Source organism: Oncorhynchus tshawytscha, linkage group LG01 (genome assembly GCF_018296145.1).
Source record: "Oncorhynchus tshawytscha isolate Ot180627B linkage group LG01, Otsh_v2.0, whole genome shotgun sequence".
In the NCBI taxonomy this organism is placed as follows: Eukaryota; Metazoa; Chordata; class Actinopteri; order Salmoniformes; family Salmonidae; genus Oncorhynchus; species Oncorhynchus tshawytscha.
The window spans coordinates 89,746,903-89,771,691 of NC_056429.1; the positions used below are offsets into that span (position 1 = coordinate 89,746,903).

General features: G+C 43.9%; 1 protein-coding gene across 1 annotated transcript in view; it reads left to right on the forward strand.

The window, feature by feature from the left end:
• LOC112259988 (polypeptide N-acetylgalactosaminyltransferase 2-like) overlaps positions 1–24,296 on the forward strand; it is a 127,858-nt gene extending 103,562 nt beyond the window's left edge. Inside the window, exons 4-16 of the mRNA XM_024434752.2 lie at positions 827–925; positions 1,025–1,092; positions 1,599–1,664; positions 2,629–2,750; positions 7,485–7,572; positions 8,293–8,380; positions 18,320–18,423; positions 18,683–18,809; positions 19,687–19,779; positions 19,987–20,070; positions 20,249–20,375; positions 20,770–20,889; positions 21,212–24,296. Coding sequence (XP_024290520.1) covers positions 827–925; positions 1,025–1,092; positions 1,599–1,664; positions 2,629–2,750; positions 7,485–7,572; positions 8,293–8,380; positions 18,320–18,423; positions 18,683–18,809; positions 19,687–19,779; positions 19,987–20,070; positions 20,249–20,375; positions 20,770–20,889; positions 21,212–21,367 — 1,342 coding nt within the window. The 3' untranslated portion in view covers positions 21,368–24,296. The remainder of the gene's footprint in view (positions 1–826; positions 926–1,024; positions 1,093–1,598; positions 1,665–2,628; positions 2,751–7,484; positions 7,573–8,292; positions 8,381–18,319; positions 18,424–18,682; positions 18,810–19,686; positions 19,780–19,986; positions 20,071–20,248; positions 20,376–20,769; positions 20,890–21,211) is intronic.
• Positions 24,297–24,789: the final 493 nt, after the last annotated feature.

The following is a 24,789-nucleotide window of genomic DNA, read 5'->3' on the forward strand; positions in this document are numbered from 1 at the left end:
AAAAAAACAATTGCTCAGTCTGTGTCAATGTAGTTCCCCTAAGAGCCCTAACTTGATTACGGTAGGAGACAGCAGGCGGTAGGTCATGGTCTAAGGGGAGACCTGCTGGTGATCAGCAGGGGCACTAAATAGTCCACTACTGAAGTTGTGTGTGGTTCAGGTACTGTTTGTAAAGTAGATCAGGCATCCATCGATCCAGCAGCTTTAGGAGGTCCTCTCTAGGCCCAGGTGGTATCATAGTTGACCTCTGCTCTGGGAACTATGGCCAGCTATTTTATTCCTTTAGTTCTCCTAAAAAAAAAGGTAGAGACGTGTCATGTCTTGTAACTCCTGTAGGAAGCATTGATTGATGTCACAATCTTACTCTAGTGTTGTCTCTCGCTCCCTCCCTCGCTCTCGCTCCATGGAGGCTCATCGTGGGCACTCCGTGTCAATGGCGTTGACATGGGGAGTCGCTGCGCTCTCTCACCCATACCCGTAGCTGCTGGTGATTGGGCTCTAGTGGATTAGTCATATTGTCATATTCATCTGTCATATTGAAATCTGTCTGGTCTGAGGCGCCATCATTTACGCAAGCAAGACTTGCCTTCCATTACAGCTTCACCAAACGTCACGAGAGTGTGTAACCTTTAAAAACAAATCTGTAACCTATTTTTGGGGGGGCCCGGAGATTTCAACATCAAAGCTAAAGTTATTCAACCAGCGTATTGGAACACACAACACCAGCTAACCCTTGTTTCTCTCTTTTAAAGGCAGATAATTGGTCCTTTTTGGCCATTGATTGTTTTCAGTGTCCTAATGAATTTGTCTTCCCTTTCTCCCTCAGCTGCCGGCATAAACAGTGGAAGACAGAGCTGCCTGCTTCTAGTGTGATCATCACTTTCCACAATGAGGCCCGCTCAGCTCTGCTCCGCACCGTGGTCAGGTGAACACACACCCTCACCCTCACTCTCTCTCTGACAGACTAGACCTGGAGATGCTAACCCATGTCTAACCCTCTCCTCTGCCCTCCCTCCCCCTCCAGTGTTCTTAAGAAGAGTCCCCCCCACCTTGTCAAGGAGATAATCCTGGTTGATGATTACAGTGACAACCGTGAGTTGCTGTTTGAGTCTTAACTCTCTCATTTGCCCTGTGCCTCTGTCACTCTGGATCAGTACTGGCACTGGTTGACAGGCTCCAGGTCCTTCTCTCCCTCGCCACCCGGTCTGTAAACTAAAGCCCCTGTCCTGAACCATCTCTCAGGCTCCGTCCCTCTAAACTCTGGGTGACCCTTAAGGGCACATGCCTCCAGCTCAGGCATCACACCTATCATTCATCTTTCCGTCCTGAGTTTTCATAGAGGTCTCTTGTACCCGTCAGCCTTTTGAAGTAGAGTAACGCGATCTTTGAGTCGTTCTAGAGTTGTCTGTTAGACAGTGTCGGTGTCACTAGAGGGCCACTAAGTAAACCATTGGTTACGCTTTAAATGAAACATAACTGTTAAGGCTGAAAATAAGTCTTCATAAAGCCCTTATAAGTCCTATATAGATGTTTATTTGACGTGTATATGTATATAAATGGTTTATTTTAGTAACCAAGGGTTGTGTCTCGTGGTTCAGCTGAAGATGGAGCCTTGTTGGGGAAAATTGAGAAGATCCGGGTTCTTCGAAACGATCGACGAGAAGGTGAGTGTATAAATGGGAAATGCATTTGAAGGAATAAAAACTGCTTTTTGAAAATGATTGGTCAGGCTTTAGTCGTCATCATAGTATTTGATGCCCATTGTCCTTGACCTTGTCCAACGCTGCATGTACCCTAATCAAATCAACTGAAGTGATTTGCCACTTTTAACAGCAGAGAAGGATCATTAGGGCTAGGAAAGGAAACCTCTGAACATGTTTATTGGGGCCAATGTGGAGAAAATATACACTCCAAAACAATGAAGAGTATATTTTTGGAAAGTGCTTTGTGTGCTCTCCAATGGAATGAATATTAGGTCAAAAAGACTTGGCTGCAGTCCTCTGTTCATTATTGCTATCTGTGCAAAACTGATTGTCTTTTACAACTCCACAATAGCACACCACACTCTGCTCCTCTCAACCAATAGCACACCACACTCTACCCCTCTCAACCAATACCACACCAAACTCTCCCCCTCTCAACCACGTGGCTTCAAACCAAGTCATTAAAAACATACCACGTGGCTTCAAACCAAGTCATTAAAAACATACCACGTGGCTTCAAACCAAGTCATTAAAAACATACCACGTGGCTTCAAACCAAGTCATTAAAAACATACCACGTGGCTTCAAACCAAGTCATTAAAAACATACAATTTTATAATTTCACGCTCTGTATGAAAATGCACTCGGATAATGTCGCTCTAGATAAGTGCCTGCTAAATGACTAAAATGTATAAAGTAAATTTAACCATTTTAATCAGGGGGTATTTTTAAGATTTATATTAATAATGTGAAAAGTTTAAATGTGAATAAATATTTCAATATGAGTAGCCAACGATTGTGATAAGCACATCCCAAACTTCAACGAACCGGTACTGTATACATAGAAATGACACACATGAATAAACCATTGTGTATTTGTAGATGACATATTGATAAGAGCATCAGGCGTGTTACTCCTCCACAGGTCTGATGAGATCACGGGTGAGAGGGGCCGACACAGCCACTGCCAGTGTTCTCACCTTCCTGGACAGCCATTGCGAGTGTAATGAGCACTGGCTGGAACCACTCCTGGAAAGGGTGGCAGAGGTCAGTGTGTACCATAGACATCAAAACTATGAAATAACACATGGAATCATGTAGTAACCAGAGAAGTGTTAAACAAATCCAAATATATTTGAGATTTGTCAAAGTAGCCACACATTGCCTTGACAGCTTTGCACACTCCTGGCACTCTCAACCAGCTTCACCTGGAATGCTATTCCAACAGTCTTGAAGGAGTTGAGCCCTTGTTGGCTGCTTTCCCTTCACTCTGCGGTCCAACTCATCCCAAACCATCTCAATTGGGTTGAGGTCGGTTGATTGTGGAGGCCAGGTCATCTGATGCAGCACTCCATCTCCTTATTTGATCAAATAGCCCTTACACAGCCTGGAGGTGTGTTGGGTCATTGTCCTGTTGGAAAACAAATTATAGTCTGACCAAGCTGAAACCAGATGGAATGGCGTATTGCTGCAGAATGCTGTGGTAGCCATGTCTTGAATTCTAAATAAATCAGACAGTGTCACCAGTAACGCACCATAACACCACCTCCTCCATGCTTCACGGTGGGAAGCACACATGCGGAGATAATCTTTTCACCTACTCTGCGTCTCACAAAGACACGGTGGTTAGAAAAAATCTCACATTTGGATTCATCAGACCAAAGTACAGATTTCCACCGGTCTAATGTCCATTGCTTGTGTTTCTTGGCCCAAGCAAGTCTCTTCTTCTTATTTGTATCCTTTAGTAGTAGTTTCTTTGCAGAAATTTGACCATGAAGGTCTGATTCATGCAGTTTCCTCTGAACAGTTGATGTTGAGATGTGTCTGTAACTTGAACAATTTCTGAGGCTGGTAACTCTACTGAACTTATCCTCTGCAGCAGATGTAACTCTGGGTCTTCCTTTCCTGTGGCGGTCCTCATAAGAGCCAGTTTCATCATAGCTCTTGATGATTTTTTCGGACTGCACTTGAAGAAAGTTATTGGAAATCTATCTTCTGTATACCACCCCTACCTTGTCACAACACAACCGATTGGCTCAAACGCATTAAGAAGGAAAGACATTCCACTAATTCACTTGAAACAAGGCACTCCTGACTACCTCATGAAGCTGGTTGAGAGAATGTCAAGAGTACGCAAAGCTGTCATCAAGGCAAAGGGTGGCTACTTTGAAGAATCTCACAAATAAAATATATTTAGATTTGTCTAACACTTTTGTGGTTACTGTATGATCCCATATGTGTTATTTCATAGTTTTACACACATACAGTGCCTTTGGAAAGTATTCAGACCCCTTGACTTTTTCCATACACACACACACACACACACACACACACACACACACAACTTGGACATGCGATCTTATCCCAGAGGCCGACCCATGAGAGGCAAACGGAGCGGCCTACTGGTCAGACTCAGAAGGCGAGCACACCATCGACCTCTTCCTAGCATATTACTCGCCAATGTCCAAACTCAAGATAACAAGGTGAATGAAATTAGGGCTCGATTTGCCTTCCAGAGAGACATCAGAGATTTTAACATTCTCTATTTCACGGAAACATGACTCACTCGGGATACTTTGTCAGAGTTGGTACAGCCAACCGGTTTCTTCATGCATCTCGCCGACAGAAACAAACATCTCTCTGGTAAGAAGGGCAAGGGTGTATGCCTTATGATTAACGATGCACGGTGTAGAACAACAACAACCTACAGGAACTCAAGTCCTTATGTTCACCTGTCCTCGAATTTCTGACAATCAAATGCCGACTGCATTATCTTCCAAGAGAATTATATTAGATTATAGTCACAGCTGTGTATATCCCCCCCCCAAGCAGATACCGCGTTGGCCCTAAAAGAACTTCGGTGGACTCTATGTAAACTGGAAACCATACATCCTGAGGCTGCATTTATTGTAGCTGGGGATTTTAACAAAGCTAACCTAAGATCAATACTCCCTAAATTCTATCAGCATATCGAATGCGTGACACGAGCTGGCAGAATTCTGGATCATTGCTACTTGAACTTCTGTGATGCATACAAAGCCCTCCCGCGCCCTGCCTTCAGCAAATCTGACCATGAATCCATTTTGTTGCTCCCAGCCTATAGACAGAAACTAAAACAGGAAACGCCTGCGCTCAGGTCAATACAATGCTGGTCTGACCAATCGGATTCCATGCTTCAAGATTGCTTCGATCACGTGGACTGGGAAATGTTCCGGATAGCTTCAGACAACATTGATGTGTGCGAGTTTATTAGCAAGTGCATTGGCGATGTCGTACCCACTGTGACTATTACAACCCCTAACCAGGAACCGTGGATTAATGGCAGCATTCGCGCAAAACTGAAAGCCTGAGCCTCCACTTTTAATCATGGCATGGCGACCGGAAACATTTACCGAATACAAACAGTGTCTTTGCTTGCTTTGAGGACAATACAGTGCCACTGACACGGCCCGCTACCAAAGCCTGTGGGCTCTCCTTCTCCGTGGCCAACGTGGGTAAAACATTAAACCTGTTAACCCTCGCAAGGCTACCAGCCCAGGCGGCATCCCTAGCCGCGTCCTCAGAGACCAGCTGGCTGTTGTGTTAACGGACATATTCAACCAATCCCTATCCCAGACTGTTGTCCCCACATGCTTCAAGTTGGCCACCATTGTTCCTGGTCCCAAGAAAGCTAAGGTAACAAACTAAATGACTATCGCCCCATTGCACTCACTCCTGTCATCATGAAGTGCTTTGAGAGACTAGTCAAGGATCATATCACCTCCACCCTAGACCCACTCCAATTTGCTTACCGCCCCAATAGGTCCACTGATGATGCAATCGCCATCACACTGCACACTGCCCTATCCCATCTGGACAAGAGGAATACCTATGTAAGAATGCTGTTCATTGATTACAGCTCAGCATTTAACACCATAGTACCCTCCAAACTCGTCATTAAAGTCGAGAACCTGGGTCTCGATCTCGCCCTGTGCAACTGGGTCCTGGACTTTCTGATGGGTCGCCCCCAGGTTGTGAGGGTAGGAAACAACATCTCCACCCCACAGATCCTCAACCCTGGGGCCCCACAAGGGTGTGTTCTAAGCCCTCTCCTGTACTCCCTGTTCGCCCATGACTACGTGGCCATGCACGCCTCCAACTCAATCATCAAGTTTGCAGTCGACACTACAGTGGTAGGCTTGATTACCAACAACGACGAGACGGCCTACAGGGAGGTGGTGAGGGCCCTCGGAGTGTGGTGTCAGGAATATAACCTCGCACTCAATGTCAACAAAACGAAGGAGAGATGATCGTGGACTACAGGAAACAGCAGGAAACACCCCACCCCATCCACATCGACAGGACAATAGTGGAGAAGGTGGGAAGTTTTGAGTTCCTCGGCGTACACATCAGACAAACTGAAATGGTCCACCTACACAGACAACGTGGTGAAGAAGGCACAACCGTGCCTCTTCAACCTCAGTAGGCTGAAGAAATTTGGCTTGTCATCTAAAACACTCACAAACCTTTACTGATGCACAATCCAGAGCATCCTGTCAAGCTGTATCACCGCCTGGTACAGCAATTGCACCGCCATCAACCGTAAGGCTCTCCAGAGGGTGGTGCGGTCTGCTCAACGCATCACTGGGGTCAAACTACCTGCTCTCCAGAACACTTTCAGCTCCCGATGTCACAGGAAGGCCAAAAGATCATCAAGGACAACATCCACCCGAGCCACTGCCTGTTCACCCCGCTATCATCCAGAAGGTGAGGTCAGTACAGGTGCATCAAAGCTGGGACCGAGAGACTGAAAAACAGCTTCTAAAGGCCATCAGACTGTTAAACAGCCATCACTAACAGAGAGAGGCTGCTGTCAACATAGACTCAAATCTCTGGCCACTTAAATAAATGGAGTTAATGAAGGTATCACTCGTCACTTTAAATAACACCACTTTATTAATGTTTACATATCCTACATTAAACATCTCATATGTATATACTGTACTCTATACCATCTACTGCATCTTGCCTATCGCTCATCCATATATTTATATGTACATATTCTTATTCATCCCTTTACATTTGTGTGTATAAGGTAGTTGTTGTGAATTTGTTAGATTACTTGTTAGATATTACGGCATAGTCGGAACTAGAAGCACAAGCATTTCGTTACACTCGCATTAACATCTGCTAACTATGTGTATGTGACCAATACCATTTGATTTGACACACACTCCGGGCTCCGACATTGCTCATCCTAATATTTCTATGTTTCTTAATTCCATTATTTTAATTTTAGATGTGTGTGTATTGTTAGATATCACTGATCTGTTGGCGCTAGGAACAGAAGCATTTCGCTACACCTGCAATAACATCTGATAAATATGATTATGTGACCCCAAAAATGTTACTCGAACTCACCATTGGTTTGACAAAACTTCAATGGAACACAGTCACTGCTGTAGTTCTGCTGCTCCATCAAAAGACTTGGAATAGTTCTGGAATAATCCAATCCATCTGATTTATGTCACTCTCAGCAAATCTTATACTTCCCTCTTGGAAATCTATTTGTGTTCTGGCTGTGTTAAGCTCATATATTTAAGTGAATATGTGGACAAACGTTTGACTCTCCACAGATCTGTTTTGGACTGTAATTTGTTTTTCAGCTTTTATCTAGTGCTTGGTTGTGAAATGATGTGGTGGTTTTGACTGATTATTTCAGTCCCTGAGTCTTATTTCAATATAATCTAGTGGAACACTGCATATTTGTGTCCCATCTTTCTCTCTTTACTTCTCCCACAGGACAAAACGCGTGTTGTTTCCCCCATCATCGACGTCATCAACATGGACAACTTCCAGTACGTAGGCGCCTCGGCCGATCTCAAAGGAGGTAAATCCCACTCATCTATACCTGCAGCTTTCCTTTCCTCTCCAGGGCAGGCTGGAAAATCACATGGCAGTTTTCACTCTGTACCCATTGTCACCTTCTGCCAAAGAAGTCTGTTTCTTGGAGTGTGGCTGGCTGACGGACTGACTGGCTGACTGAGTGGCTGGTTGGTTGGCTGCATGTGTGTGAGAGCAAAGGAGAGAATAAGCGTGTGATAAATCTTGAAAAAAGCACCGCCTTTGGAATGGAAACTATTTGATTGATTTGTCTAGGGATATAGGCAGATTACATTGTGCACTCCCATGGCTCCTGCACACTATAGGGCTTATGAGAAGTGTAATGTACAGCCATATGGGGTGGCAGGTAGCCTCGTGGTTCGAGCGTTGGGCCAGTAACCGAAAGGTTGCTAGATCGAATCCCCGAGCTGACAAGGTAAAAATCTGTCATTCTGCCCCACTGTTCCTAGGCTGTCATTGTAAATAAGAATTTGTTCTTAACTGACTTGCCTAGTTAAAAAAAAAATGTATCTAAAAATGTAGATAGAGGGAACGCCACAGATGTGTAATATAATACCTATCAGTTAGGCATTGTGTGTAAAAAGGATAGTAGTGTTAAGAGAAATACAAACACTGACAACCAGCTTTTCCTGTTATCAAAATTAATCTACTCTTGTTTACTTGAAATCCCTTAAAACCTAATCAGTACCTGTTTTTCCCGCTCTAGGATTTGATTGGAATCTGGTCTTCAAGTGGGACTATATGACCGTGGAGCAGAGGAGGGTACGTCAAGGAAACCCCACTGCTCCAATCAAGTAAGCCTGTCTCACCTCTGGGTTCTTTCTGCTGTCCTCTCCTCTGCCTCATAGCCAGGGCCCCCTGGAGGAGAGGCTGAGGCAGGCAGCATTAGATATCAGTGTGCATCCTCCTCTGGGGAACCTCTGGGGAATATAGCCAAAAGCTCCTGAAAAAAAACACCGCCTTTGAGCCTCTGTTCTATTTTCTCCGTGATGTCCACAGTGCCGTATGATATTGCAGGGTGAAGTAAACACAGACAGAGGTGATTGAAGGCGTTCTCATCTTATCCAGCTTTGTCTTAAATTGTGTATGGTGATGATGAGGGAGAATATATTGCTGTGAAAGGAAGATCAGAAGAGAGCAAACACTTTGATTTGTTCGATCAGTATGAGATCACAGAAATGGTTCTGTTTTACGTAATAACCAAATGTCAGATGCATTCTCTCAGTAAACATATTGGTAACCAACAGAGGGCAGCATTTAATCAATATCCAAAGGCTAGAATTAGAATATGGCTCTTCACTGCCTATAATGCATCTTGTTCCTCTCCACAAGGTGATGGAAATTAACCCAAAGGGTGACTCTAGTCATTTTTTAAAATTGTAATTGGCATTTGAAAATATGTAATTTGTTTGACAGGTTTAGAGAAAACAATAGGATAAGCTGTTCTGGTTAAATGGTCTTCTAGATCTGCTTTAGTATCCCTGCATTATCCATGTCCCTGTCGACCAGACCTTGTTAGATCCATGTCCCTGTCGACCAGACCTTGTTACATCCATGTCCCTGTCGTCCAGATCTTGTTACATCCATGTCCCTGTCGTCCAGATCTTGTTACATCCATGTCCCTGTAGTCCAGATCTTGTTACATCCATGTCCCTGTAGACCAGACTTTGTTTGATCCACGTCCCTGTAGACCAGACCTTGTTTGATCCACGTCCCTGTAGACCAGACCTTGTTTGATCCACGTCCATGTAAACCAGACCTAGTTAGATCCACGTCCCTGTAGACCAGACCTTGTTAGATCCATGTCCCTGTAGACCAGACCTTGTTTGATCCATGTCCCTGTAGACCAGACCTAGTTAGATCCATGTCCCTGTAGACCAGACCTTGTTAGATCCACGTCCATGTAGACCAGACCTTGTTTGATCCATGTCCCTGTAGACCAGACCTTGTTTGATCCACGTCCCTGTAGACCAGACCTTGTTTGATCCATGTCCCTGTAGACCAGACCTTGTTAGATCCACGTCCATGTAGACCAGACCTTGTTACATCCATGTCCCTGTAGACCAGACCTAGTTAGATCCACGTCCCTGTAAACCAGACCTTGTTTGATCCATGTCCCTGTAGACCAGACCTTGTTTGATCCATGTCCCTGTTGGGCTGGACGATATGGCCAAAATATTATATCATTGTATTTAAAAAGAATTGGACGGTATTTTTTGTTTTTGAATAATAAAAGTTCTACATTTGCTTTATGAGTAGTCAGTGATCCTAGGGTGGCAACACATACAGTTGAAGTCGGAAGTTTACATACACCTTAGCCAAATGCATTTAAACTCAGTTTTTCACAATTCCTGACATTTAATCCTAGTAAAAATTCCATCCCTTAGGTCAGTTAGTATCACCACTATTTTAAGAATGTGAAATGTCAGAATAAAAGTAGAGTGATTTATTTCAGCTTTTATTTCTTTCATCACATTCCCAGTGGATCAGAAGTTTACATAAACTCAGTTAGAATTAGGTAGCATTGCCTTTAAATTGTTTAACTTGGGTCAAACGTTTCGGGTAGTCTTCCACAAGCTTCCCACAAAAGGTTGGGTAAATTTTGGCCAATTCCTCCTGACAGAGCTGGTGTAACGGAGTCAGGTTTGTAGGCCTCCTTGCTCGCACAAGCTTTTCAAGTTCTGCCCACACATTTTCTATAGGGTTGAGGTCAGGACTTTGTGATGGCCACTCCAATACCTTGACTTTGTTGTCCTTAAACCATTTTGCCACAACGTTGGAAGTAGGCTTGGGGCCATTGTCCATTTGGAAGACCCATTTGCGACCAAGCTTTAACTTCCTGTCTGATGTCTTGAGATGTTGCTTCAATATATCCCCATATTTTCCTGCCTCATGATGCCAACTATTTTGTGAAGTACACCAGTCCCTCCTGCAGCAAAGCACCCCCACAACATGATGCTGCCACCCCTGTGCTTCATGGTTGGGATGGTGATCTTTGGCTTGCAAGCCTTCCCCTTTTTCCTTCAAACATGACGATGGTCATTATGGCCAAACAGTTCTATTTTCGTTTCATCAGAACAGAGAACTTTTCTCCAAAAAGTACGATCTTTGTCCCAATGTGCAGTTGCAAACAGTAGTCTGGCTTTTTTATGGCAGTTTTGGAGCAGTGGCTTCTTCCTTGCTTAGAGGCCTTTCAGGTTATGTCGATATAGGACTCGTTTTACTGTGGATATAGATACTTTTGTACCCGTTTCCTCCAGCATCTTCACAAGGTCCTTTGCTGCTGTTATAGGATTGGTCCCATGGTGTTTATACTTCTGTACTATTGCTTGTACAGATGAATGTGGTACCTTCAGCCATTTGGAAATTGCTCCCAAGGATGAACCAGACTTGTGGAGGTCTACAATTTCTTTTTCAGAGGTCTTGGCTGATTTATTTTGATTTTCCCATGATGTCAAGCAAAGAGGCACTGAGTTCGAAGGTAGGCCTTGAAATACATCCACAGGTACACCTCCAATAGGCTAATTGACATCATTTGAGTCAATCTGAAGCTTCTAAAGCATGACATAATTTTCTGGACTTTTCCAAGCTGTTTAGAGACACAGTCAACTTAGTGTATGTAAACTTCTGACCCACTGGAATTGTAATACAGTGAATTATAAATGAAATAATCTGTCTGTAAACAATTGTTTTAAAAATGACTTGTGCATGCACAAAGTAGATGTCCTAACCGTCTTGCCAAAACTATAGTTTGTTAACAAGAAATTTGTGGAGTGGTTGAAAAACGAGTTATAATGACTCCAACCTAAGGGTATGCAAACTTCTGACTTCAACTGTACATTCTTAGTGATTTCAATGAGTCTTTCTCCATTCTGATTGTTTTATACTGTTCAATTCAACTTCAACCAAAACAAGTTTCTGTGCTTTTATCATTTCCTGAACTCAACTGCAGTGGTGGGAAAAGTATCCAACTCTCATACTTGAGTGACAGTAAAGATTCATTAATAGAAAATTACTCCAGTACAAGTGAAAGTCACTCAGTGAAATACTACTTGAGTAAAAGTCTAAAGGTATTTGGTTTTAAATATACTAAAGTATCAAAAGGAAAAGTATAAATAATTTCAATTTACGGATAGCCAGGGGCACACTCCAACACTCAGACATAATTTACAAAAAAAATATTTGTGTTTAGTGAGTTTTCCAGATCAGAGGCCCAGGGAGTAGATGACCAGGGATGTTCTCGTGACAAGTGCGTGATTTGGACCTTTTCTGTCCTGCTAAGCATTCAAAATGTAACGAGTACTTTTAAGTGCCAGGGAAAATGTATGCAGTAAAAAGTACAGTATTTTCTTTAGGAATGTAGTGAAGTAAAATTAAAAGTTGTCAAAAATAGTAAAGTACAGATACCAAAAAAAACAATTGAAGAAGTACTTGAAAGTATTTTTATATAAGTACTTCACACCAATTGAGATCATTTCCACACTGTCACGTAGGGCTGCACGATATGGGAAAATAATCTAGGATGTATTTTTAACTAAATGTTGTAATTGCGATTTAACTTGTGAATTAGAGCAAATCTGTTGGAATCATGGAAATAGAATGACTATTCTAATTCTATATTTAGAATATAATAGTGGGCACTTTGAATACAGTGTTGTTTGAGATGTCTTTACTACCATTAAATGAAGACTTTTAGTTTTTATCAAAGATTCTCTGTAATTAGTATTATGTGATTAATCATGTGACTGTAATTAACTAGGAAGTCGGGGCACCAAGGAAAATATTCAATAATATATCTTTTCAGATGTTTTATATCTGATCAATTAGTCTTCGAATTAATGAATTATTTACTTTACCTCACGTTAGTCTCATTCCAAACGTCGTAAATTGTTGGTTATCTGCACGAACCCAGTCTTCACTATGAGTCATCCATACATAAATTGTCTTAAATAATTTATTTACTAACTAAGTAATGCATAAACAAACAAACAAAGAAAATATTGTTGCAAGAAATGTTAAGGGAATGTGCCCTAGTGGGCTAAACCGGCATGGCGGCTTGTTGTACAAAAGGGAAGTGGGGGTCGACTGAGAAGACAACACACAGTTGATAATTATAACAATTGGAATGCTAATCCTTTGCTCACTCATTCGGGAACAATTGCCATCAATATATATATTTACGCTCAGTGTGTCGTCTTGATCGCTGTTGAAAAGTTAGTTTCTATTGGAGAGTTTCCGTCCTCTCTCTCTGTCGTGGTTAGAATTAATTGTTCAGTGACATTCATTAATGTTGTTGTAGAATGGATGTTTGGTTGTCGTTCTTCGCGTCCAATGATACCGAATTCCTAGCTGCAGACTAGTAATTAATATCAAAGACTTGTTCTTATTCTGTCAGTATCGGTAGTCTAAGAGTTTAACCGCGTGGTATGGTTAAAAGATTTAGCCATCTGGTCTGCAACCTTTGTCCTCTCGTGATTGAGAGAAAACATGGTCTGTAACCTTTGTCCTCTCGTAATGGAGAAAAACATGGTCTATTGAGGAATTCTCAAGGTCGCCGTTTTATTCGGAATTGCAGAAAAGGGCCTGTCCCAGGATGCCCGACCGTAACTGGGCTCTTGGGCGGTCCTCTGATTTAGTTAAACTCAAAAGGGAATTTCCTTCATTAATTAAAAAGTCCAAAATCACATTACACAATTTTACAAACAGTATCATCCTCACTCATTCATCTTATACAACAATTAGATGCAAACCGCATATCTGAGGCTATTATATAAACAGCGTTATGGTAATGTGGCCGCACCGTCTCCCATGAGTTTTACAAACTTGTACCAAACGGACCAGTTCGTAGCTGGATTCCTCACTGATTTTTTTTATACCTTATCCGGAACATAAATGTTGTTCGGACCTCAAGTTCTGTGAGGTGGAAGAAATTACTTTGTTCTATATGAAACTTCACTCTGTCTCTATACTGTGGCCATGAGGAGACAATCTCTTCCAGGAAATTACGACCTCTCTGACCACAGCAGCCTAGTTGTAGGAGGCAGGGAGAGGGGGATGGGGCTTGCTGTACCCAAAGAGGGCAACGTCATGACACAACAAATTAAAATGCCAGGGAGGTGTTATTGTGACAGGTTAGGTACTAAAGTGTTGATTGTTTCCCAGGGGACCCTGTAAGCTTTAGCTACATTACATGTTTTCTCTTAGCTACTTCATGTAGCTAACATATTCTTGCTTTGCATATTCCTCTTTGATTTAGAAGATACTGTTGCACAAATAACATGCTGATTTAGGTCTACACCATCGCTGGTATTATCAGGCAGTATTAGCTAGCTACAATTGCGCTTACTCAGTACATTTATTAGCTAGTTAGCTATTAGCGTCTAACAATTAGCGTCTCACAAGATTTAGGGCAACTTGCTAAGGAAAGAGAAACTATCTGTTTGCTGATGTAAGAAACACAAACTAATAGTCTCAGTAAAAAAGCTAGTGGAATTATATTAAAAAGCAAAGTGAAAACAGCGTTGTTGTCATCAACATTGTTGCGTGTGCTGCATTGACCATGCAGACCAGTGATGGGTCATTTGCAAACGAGCCAGCTCTTGTAGGTGAACGTTGGGAGCCGGCTCGCATATCAGAAGAGCCGAATCTATTTATAAAAATATAAACAATTAAGATATGAATAATCAAAATATTTAAATGAATAGAATTAACTAATTCAAAGAAGCAAAAAAAATAAAAATGATAGGCCTAAACGCTCAAGCGCACATTCGTTCGGATTGTCTGCTCAGACTAACAGCCTCACCCGTTGTTCCTGTTGAGGGAGGGCCGAGCCTACTCACACAGTCACACACTTAGCAGCCGATGAGAGAGAGAGGAAGGACAGCTGTGAAAACAGCTGAAAATGAGTCGAAAGCACAGTAGCATTTGGATGCATTTTAATAATGTAGACAATGTTAGAGCACAGTGTAGAATTTGCCAAAACAAAATCTCATATAAAGCCGGTTCTACACACAACCTACACCGGCATATGCAAACTGTGCACCCAACTGTGAAGCTAGCTGTAGCGGAGCTTCGAGAAACTAGCCGGCCTGCTAGTGATACTGGTGGAGCCAGCACCTCCACACGTGGAGATGTATCCACTCAGTCAAGTAGGCCTACTCTGCGACCCACAGCAACACAGTCTTCTATGGACCAGTTTATGCCAATGTCTATGTCTGTAACAAAACAAGGCCAAATTGATAGTGCATGCATTAAAATGATTCCCACCGATTTCCAGACATTTTTCTATCGTGGAGGACAGAGGTTTTTAGAAATTATAGCAATAGTCTAAATCCAATGTACACAATTCCAAGCCGGAAAACTCTTTCAAAATCACTTATTCCACAACTGTACGAGAGCACACAGGCTTCAGTGTGGGAAAGAGTCCAAAAAGCTACTGCAGTTTGCCTTACCACTGACTGCAAGACATCAAGGGTAACCACTTCTTACATGTCAGTTACATGTCAGTTCATTGAAGATTTTTCAATGTCTAGCTGTCTTCTGGACTGCTTTGAGTTCAGCGACAGACACACCTCAGAGAACTTGGCAGAGGAACTGTTGAGAGTGGCCAGAGAATGGCAAGTAGATGGAAAAGTGGTCTGTTGTGTTAGCAACAAAGCAGCTACCATAACCAAAGCCATGAAAATGTTTAAATGGACCCATCATCCATGTCTTACCCACACAATCAACCTGATTGTAAGAAATGCTTTGAAGGTGATGAAGCCCACTGTGGACAAAGTGAAAGCAGCTGTGGAATACTTCCACTGGAGCACAGTAGGTGCTGAAAAACTAAAGTCTACACAACGACAGATGGGGTAGCTGCCTGAGCTGAGGCCTAAACAAGACTGCACTACAAGGTGGAATTCAACATTTTATATGTTGAAGTGGTTTCTTGAGTAAAAGGATGCCATCATCTCTACCCTGACAATTGTCAATACAACTGGTGATGCTCTAACCCAAGAGGAATGGGAGGTGGTGGAGGAGGTGTGCAGAGTCCTGGAACCCTTTGAGCAGGTCACTGTGGAGATCAGTGGAGATAAGTGAGTAAGCAGTTATTACTACATCAATATTTAATCCAGTATTATAAATGCATATGAGCAGTAGATGAGAATGTAGTATCAGTAGACAAAACATGAACCTGAACTAATTAGTTACTGTGATACTCCTGATGTAAAATGATACTCTGTGTAAGGGTCTGCAGGGAATCACAGCCAGCCGCCAGAGAGAAGCAAATGTAGCTACAGGACATGTGACAGAGTTGATGGACACCCTATGTTCATCAATGGAGAGAAAGTTCCACAGAATGGAATATAATCACGTGCTATCAGAAACCGCTGCACTTGACCCCAGGTTTAAGAAGTTAGCCTTCAGTGATGCCAGAGCGATTGAGGCTCTTCAAAGAATAACCTCAGCAGCAGGGAGGGACAGTTCCAGCAGTCAGCTGGCTCAGGCACCAGGACAACAAGAAGAAGATGGAGCAGAAGCACCAGCAGTAGTGCCACAAACGTGCTGTTTGACGAGAGAGCAACTGGGATGCAGCAAGAAGGAATCCCTCAGCAGATGCCATAATGGAGGTCCTCCTCCAAAGATCTACAGATCCTCTGAGCTGGTGGGAGAACAAGGCCTCTGTCTATCCACGGCTCTGAATAGTGGCCACATCCGGTCTTCTCTAAAACAGGACAAATAATTACTGAGAGAAGAAACCGCATCAGCACCTCAAGTGAGGCAGCTTGTATTTCTGAATGCAAATCTCTCATAAAAGCTAAATATGGTCAGCATTGCTGTGTGCTGCTGGTTATAAAATGGCAATAAAGAAGAGAGAGAAAAGAGGGGCCAGTTTAATGTTTTAAGTGTGATGCTGCAGTTTGGCACATTGTTATTTATTTTTCTTTGATATGGTGCAATATTCAATTATTATGTTTTTCAGATTGTATTCCTTTTGAATTGCTACATTTATATGCACTTTGTTTATATACATTAAAAAAGTTATACTTTAAATGCAAATGTTTAATAGCATTATTTTTCCATAACAAACCAATGCATTTTTAAATACATTGTGGTTAAGGTAGTGTGTGATTTAATTTCATTAGAATTTGTTTTAACACCAATCATAGTCAAACTATCTCAAACTGTTTGACTTGAAAAAATACAAAACACATATATTTTTTAAAGAGGCGTTTGGGAGCCAAAAGAGCTGGCTATTTTTGGTGACCTGAGCCGAATGACCCGACTCCCTGAGAAGAGCCAGAATGCCAATCGCTAATGCAGACTGAACGCAAGTGTCTCGTGGTTGAGGAACATCAAATGCGCTCCTTGAGTGACAGGGGGCGTGGCTAGTTCTGTGTGGAAAGTGGCACAGAGATAAAGAGCGGAGAGAGATGACTCAAGAAGCAAAGTAAACAATAAAAATGTACATTGCACATGGCGTATCACATTTAACAAACCAAACATTCAAATACCGGTATAGAAGGTAAAGTAAAAACCCAAACCGGTCCCTGCATCAACACCGGTATATCATAAAATGTGGTATACTGCCAAGCCCTATGTCCTTGAAGATCCATTTCTTTGTTGACCAGACCTTGTTTTTGTTTTGAGACATGCATTTTTGTTCAACAGGCTTTTGTCCAAGACGCTCATTGATGTTTTTCTTCCTTTCGAAAACAAAATGGCCTCTGAGGAAAAGTGAAGTGTTGTATTATTCCATCCAAACAGCCAGAGGTCAGGACACCACAGCTCTCTCCTGCTGCCGGGTTTCAGGGCCAGCCTACCTCCCGCTGCCGGGTTTCAGGGCCAGCCCCCCTCCCGCTGCCGGGTTTCAGGGCCAGCCCCCCTCCCGCTGCCGGGTTTCAGGGCCAGGGCCAGCCAGCCCCCTCCCGCTGCCGGGTTTCAGGGCCAGCCCCCTCCCGCAGCCGGGTTTCAGGGCCAGCCCCTCCCGCTGCCGGGTTTCAGGGCCAGCCCCCTCCCGGCGGGTTTCAGGGCCCCCCTCCCGCTGCCGGGTTTCAGGGCCAGGGCCAGCCAGCCCCCTCCCGCTGCCGGGTTTCAGGGCCAGCCCCCTCCCGCTGCCGGGTTTCAGGGCCAGCCCTCCCGCTGCCGGGTTTCAGGGCCAGCCCCTCCCGCTGCCGGGTTTCAGGGCCAGCCCCCTCCCGCTGCCGGGTTTCAGGGCCAGCCCCCTCCCGCTGCCGGGTTTCAGGGCCAGCCCCCTCCCGCTGCCGGGTTTCAGGGCCAGCCCCTCCCGCTGCCGGGTTTCAGGGCCAGCCCCCCTCCCGCTGCCGGGTTTCAGGGCCAGCCCCTCCCGCTGCCGGGCCAGGGCCAGCCCCCTCCCGCTGCCGGGTTTCAGGGCCAGCCGGGTTTCAGGGCCCTCCCGCTGCCGGGTTTCAGGGCCAGCCTCAGGGCCAGCCCCCTCCCGCTGCCGGGTTTCAGGGCCAGCCTCAGGGCCAGCCCCTCCCGCTGCCGGGTTTCAGGGCCAGCCCCCCTCCCGCTGCCGGGTTTCAGGGCCAGCCCCCTCCCGCTGCCGGGTTTCAGGGCCAGCCCCCCTCCCGCTGCCGGGTTTCAGGGCCAGCCTACCTCCCGCTGCCGGGTTTCAGGGCTCCGGGTATCACATGCAAATGAGAGCACTTTAGGAGAGCTGAACTTGGCAGAACGGTCTCTGGTTTGTCTCATAACCCTAGCTACTTTCTGTCATACCCCTATCTCAGGACTCCCATGATTGCCGGCGGCCTCTTTGTCATGGACAAGGACTACTTTGAGTTGCTGGGGAAGTACGACATGATGATGGATGTGTGGGGTGGAGAGAATCTGGGTAAGTGGACACAGAACACTCGGAAAGCTTGAGCTTGTTTGTCATTGTGGGGATGGAAGAGGGAGTGGGATGCCTTTTCTGGATTGGTTTATGATGTCTATATGTCAATATTATATGACACCATTTTCTGATTGAAATTGTATTGACATTGAAGATGCCAACTGTGAGAAGTTCTAGCACATTGAATTGTCACTGTAAAACCTTGCCCTAAAATGTTATATTAATGTGTGTGTTTCGTATTTGTCTTTGGACATTGCAGAGATCTCTTTCCGCGTGTGGCAGTGTGGCGGCAGTCTAGAGATCATTCCCTGCAGTAGAGTGGGTCACGTCTTCAGGAAGCAGCACCCATATACCTTCCCTGGGGGCAGTGGCACTGTGTTTGCTAGGTGACTATTGATTGTACCTGTGACGTGAGGTAGACTTGGCTAAAGTCTGACTTCTTGGAGTCCACAGGGGACTAACCTCTTCTACATACTGGCACTGTGGACTAACCTCTTCTACATACTGGCACTGTGTACCTACTGGCACATAACCAACCAGCTGGAGTATACATAGTTTGAAATGAGAGCCATAAAAAAGGGCAACAGTACAGAGTTTACTCACTAACCCTACAGTAACTTTACCCACATTTTACCCTTAACTTTACCTTTCTCAAAGACCCAATGAAATCCAAGCTGAGGCATTGAGATGAAAACCTGCTAGTAGCCTGTAGGGAAGGGCTGTTTCATTCCTTTGCAATTCACATTCTAATACTGTTGTTCAAAGTCTAGCTTAGCTGCAGTCATTAAATTTGAGGCTCAATCAGAACAGAAGCCTCAGCTCTGCTCTCGTCTTGGCTTCACCCCTGCAGTGTCAACACTGTTTCGCATCTGGGTGATTCATCAAAGAGATGAGAGAAAGTGACCACTCCCTCACTGCCAGTCTATCACATAGCACTGAAAACCCCACAGATTGCCAAGTCTTAGGATGTGTGCTCATATCTCAAAATAGCTTCGAGGACTGTCACTCTCCTCCTGTGTTTTCTGAAGCTTGAACCGCATCCTCACTTTCTCTTGCCCTGCTCATATTTTAACAGACATCCATCCTTCTATTGAATAAATAATATGTGATCAATTGAATCTATAACATTGCCTATAGTTTTTAGGCTACTGCACTGAAATTATTACATTATTTCAGATCAGTGATTATTTCAAGGCCTGGAAGGAACAGGAAGAATGCATTTTTTAAAGTATTCTAGCATTGTGTGTATCGGTCTGTCCACAGGAACACGAGGCGAGCAGCAGAGGTGTGGATGGATGAGTTTAAGAACTTTTACTACGCCGCTGTGCCCTCGGCCCGAAACGTGCCCTACGGCAAGTAAGTATCCTTTTAGACGCCCTTCTTCCTGTGCCCTACGGCAACTAAGTATTGTTTCAGACACACTTCTTCCAAGATGTCCTTGTATAGTCCTTGTATAGAATAGCAAAAGACATTTCCCCATTTCTGACACCTCCAGAAGGTCAGGTGGTACATCCAGAGATGGCTGGTAGTTAGATGAGTCATGGTTTAATCTCTGTCTGGCAGCATTCAGAGCAGGATGGAGATGAAGAAGAGGCTCGGCTGCCAGCCATTCAAGTGGTACTTGGAGAATGTGTACCCTGAGCTGCGGTAAGTAGAGAGACCACACCGCCACAGTGGACCAGCAATATATAGGCGGAACAGACTTTGCGGGGCTTTGTATTCCACTTGGAAATTCAACTAGGGGAAAGACATTTTGGTGGTGGCATATACTCACGTCTTGTGATTTGACATCCCCCTGACTTGTGCTGTTTGTCTGGCCCTTCAGGGTGCCTGACCATCAGGACATTGCCTTCGGCGCTCTGCAGCAGGGAGGGAACTGCTTAGACACTCTGGGACACTTTGCAGACGGAGTGGTGGGGGTCTACGAATGCCACAATGCTGGGGGAAATCAGGTACCATTCAGGGCTCGGGTACTGCTCAGATCCATTACACATAACCAAGCTGTGCACTGGGCTGGGTAACACACTGAGGTGGGTTTACTTTTGGTCAGGTTCTGGACTGGACAGTCCACTATCAGGAGCTGGACTGGACAGTCAAATATTGTTTTGATTGGGAGTCTCTGATTCATACTGATGAAATCCATTTTGATGTCCCACTTCCCACAACATATTGATTATATTACTGCGCTGGAGGAGGGGATTATGGGAGAGTCAAGGCCCTGTTGGTTTATATAGGTGTGATTTACAACAGACAACATGTAAACACTGCATATTCACACTTTACAAATAGATCTAAATAATCATTGAGGAGTACCTAAACTGACTGTCTTCCTCTCTTTCTCCTCAGGAATGGGCACTGACCAAGGACAAGTCAGTGAAGCACATGGACCTGTGTCTGACGGTGGTGGATCGCACTGCTGGCTCACAAATCAAAATGCAGGGCTGCAGGGAAAACGACAGCAGACAGGTGAGCGAGCCGAGCACCGAGTCATGCACCAAGGATCAGATCGATCAGAAAGCACTAGTAGTAAATGAGAGACTGACAGCAGTCCGGCTGTTAGAATGGAATTAGAACATTAATTTAGTGGATTATGATGCTTTTCTGGATTGGGATGATCCCTTTGGATTTGCACCATAAACTCACTATCAATAGAAACCATTAGTGATCATAGGATTATTGCGTTTTTGGTTAATAAAACTCACATGACATAAAAACCTGTGACTGATTTGTGGACCTTTGTTTCCTCCCTCTCCCAACCCTTCCCTGACCCCACCTCGTGTGTCTCCAGAAATGGGAGCAGATTGAGAGCAACTCCAAGCTGCGGCACGTGGGCAGCAACCTGTGCCTGGACAGCCGCAGCGCACGTAATGGGGGGCTGACAGTGGAGGTGTGCAGCCCCAACCTCAACCAGCAGTGGAAGTTCACACTCAACCTCCAGCCCTAGAGAGAGATGGACAGACAAACAGAGAGAGAGTGTATCCCCCACCAGCACCACATCCTCTCCTCCCCAGAGCCAAACAGACTAGAGCCACCTATTACCAACACACACAGACGGACGGACAGACTGAGGTCCCCGGAGGGGCCACAACACACAGAGGGAAGCAGGATATTGAAACTACAGACTACCAAGTGGGATGATGATGATTTTAATGTTGATGATGATTTTAATGTTGGTGGTGGTGATGATGATAATGCTTTCCCTCCAACTATATACCTCAGCATTTCATCTTTAGTCCCGCTCTTTGCAATGTGAGAAAGTCATTTTTCTTATTACAGGCGAAAGAAACTTTCTGGATGTTTTTTTATTTTGTGCGTGTCCTTTGTTCTCTCTTTCCACTGAAGTTCTGAAATGGAGAAGACTATTAATTAGTCGTTTTTCTCTCTCTAGTAATCTGTCTTTGTTGAATGTAAAAGACGTATTCTACAGAGGTTCCCTGACTAGACAAACTGGCCAGGAAGAAAGTGGATTGTCTCAGCTGGTTTTGGCCCCTTAAAGTCCTGCTGGTAGTAGAAGGGAAATGACTCTATGCACTGTTCCTCTCGTTCACTCAAACGCCTCTCTCCTGATTGGTGGACTGCTCTGCCAGAGTTGAAAAGAGATTTAAGAAAATTAACAATTTACAGAGTTTTCATTCTGCTCCTGTCATGCGTGTTGTAAGAAGGTACGTCATCCGATCAGAAGTGTTCTCTTCGCAGGCCTCTCATGGATACTGGTGGGGCCAGGAGTTGTCGAGGGTGTGGATGTATCGCTGCTGAATCGTCACAGATTGTAGCACTGGCTGCTACGGCTCCTCAGTGTTTGTCCCCTTTCTACATCATAATTGAATGGAAACCCCCCCCAACAAAATTATTTTATATGAATATATATATAAATATATATATATTCATTATGTTTTTCTTTATATTTCTTTGTACTATTGTTGCATTCTGACAGTTCTCTTGTGAGTAAAAACAAATCTACTTACTTTCAAAAAAAAAAAAAAAAGTTGTCCTTTTCAGTGTCGGTGTTACCATTGCATCCAAATCAGTATTGGTGAAGAGTTTATCACAGGGTAATGTTGGAACCATCATTTCCATTCTCAGAAGTTGACAAGTGTTGTCTCACACAGTGTATGTATTTGTGATTTGACATTTTAGAAAATGCCACTAGTTCAGCGCGCTAAGTGACAGACAGCATGTACACGGTACACGGCGAGGCCTTGCTGCATGTTATACCAATACTTCTACGGCTTTTTTCTCCTACAGTTTCTCTTTCTGTCCATTTGTTTCTCGACATTACTCGCATGCTTTGTGAATGATGTCTTTGCCTTTTTTGATATCCATCCCATTTAAAAGAGAATGTGTCTGTGTCTGTGTGCTAGTGAACAGCTTTCAACAGGTTTCTTGAAGGAGGGCAGGTCATTCGGCTATAGTTAACTGCACTCACAAGGGAGAAAAGCAATAAGATGTTCCTATTTCAATGTCATTGTTGTGCATTTAGCATCTGCTTCGGGACCATTCTGATTGGGTTTCTACATGTAGCTTGTGATATGTGGTACTTTAAACATTACTGTTTGTTGAGGGGCAGTAGAACCCACCTTTAATGTGATGGCCCAAGGAGCCTATAACGACTTATGAAAGCAACAATTAATCCATTGACGTGACATTGGTTTTGTCTCGTGGGGGTTCCCCTGATATCAATGGAGATTAATTTATTCTAGAATAGCAAATTACTTATTATTTTGTAAGCCCTCATTATATATGCATAATATTTACCATAGGAAATCTGTGTAAGTCCTACACATCAATCCCTGTGTGTTCTACACCATTCTGGTCAAACTTCCTGATACAAAAGGAATCTCCAACCATCAGTACAGAAAGGAGCATCACAGCGACGGAGCATATGCAGCAGTCCCTATCTGACGCTTGTGGAAAAGGTATTGCATTTTAAAAATGCCAAAGAGGTGTCCCACTGTAAGAGAGGTGTCCCACTGTAAGAGAGGTGTCCCACAGTAAGAGAGGTGTCCCACAGTAAGAGAGGTGTCCCACAGTAAGAGAGGTGTCCCACAGTAAGAGCGGAAACAGACCATAATATTTTATTTGCAGTTCAGAATGTGAGATCCGTGTGCGAGCAGGACTATGAAATCATGAGATGAGTTGAGGGTTGTAACCTCCGTTATGAGTTGGTTGTAACCTCCCGTGTGAGATGAGTTGGGGGTTGTAACCTCCCGTGTGAGATGAGTTGACAAGTTTCACATGGTAAGAGCTTTGTCTGCTATCATGTACATCACTGTTGAAATTGAAACAATTCTAATGTGAAATTCAGGTGGCCTACAGTACTAAAAGGGATTGCTCGGGTGAACATTGTCTACATGGTGGCAACGGTTGTTCAAGTATTGAATCAAGCCTTTTTGTAAGATTTATGTGAAAATGACAAGTTTGCTGTTCACTTTAGGAGAAGAAAAAAGAATCCTAGCATTTACAGCCACATTTTAATTGGATGAAATGTTTACATAGCACAATGTGCCAAAGTTATTTACTTATTTGATTTACATTGTCAATACAAGGTGAAGGACGTGCCATTGGCATAATGATGACGAATAATAAACCAAATCAAGAAAATAGTAGTTTGGGACATCAAATATGATTTGTTCCTTTGATAAAACAGTTTGCTGTAGGATTCAAATCACAGGGGAGGCAGCATGGGGGTAACCAATGTAAAAGTGTATGTTTGTATATACACTACGTTGATCTACTGTACAGTATGAACAAGCAACACCAGTGAGTGGATCTACTGTACAACGCTTGGAATTGTTCATTGTTTTATAGCTATGGCAAAACTTTTACTTTAAATTAGGAAAAATGTACTTAAATAAATGCATTTATATATGAGAGATGTGGCCTTTCTTTACATTCCTTGAAGACTTGGTTAATTAGCAATGAGAAATAAGGTTTGGAAGCCAGAGTTTTGTTGATGGCTGTAACTAAATCATTCAGTCAGTTTTCCTGGCCTGCTTGCTCTCATTGCTATGCAGAGTCCTCCTCGGGGGAAAACAGGACAGTATTGTCATGGAAACAGCCTCTAACAGAGATCCAGCCCTGGCTGTTCTCCAGTGTCTCAAATTTCCACTCAGCAAATTGTGGACATCGCTCTCATAGTAGGGGTTCTCAAACTTCTCCTCGGGGACCCCCATCTGTTCCATGTATAGGACCATTTCAGAGCTAGCACACCAGAGTCAACTAATTCTCAAGCCCTTGTCTGGGAGAATTAGTTCAGGGCTTCAACACACCTGGGAAATATCTGGGGGTCCCCGAGGAGAGGTTTTAAGAACCAATCCTAGCCCTGGGGACCTCAGGTAGACATTTGTTTCAGCCCTTGTACATCAA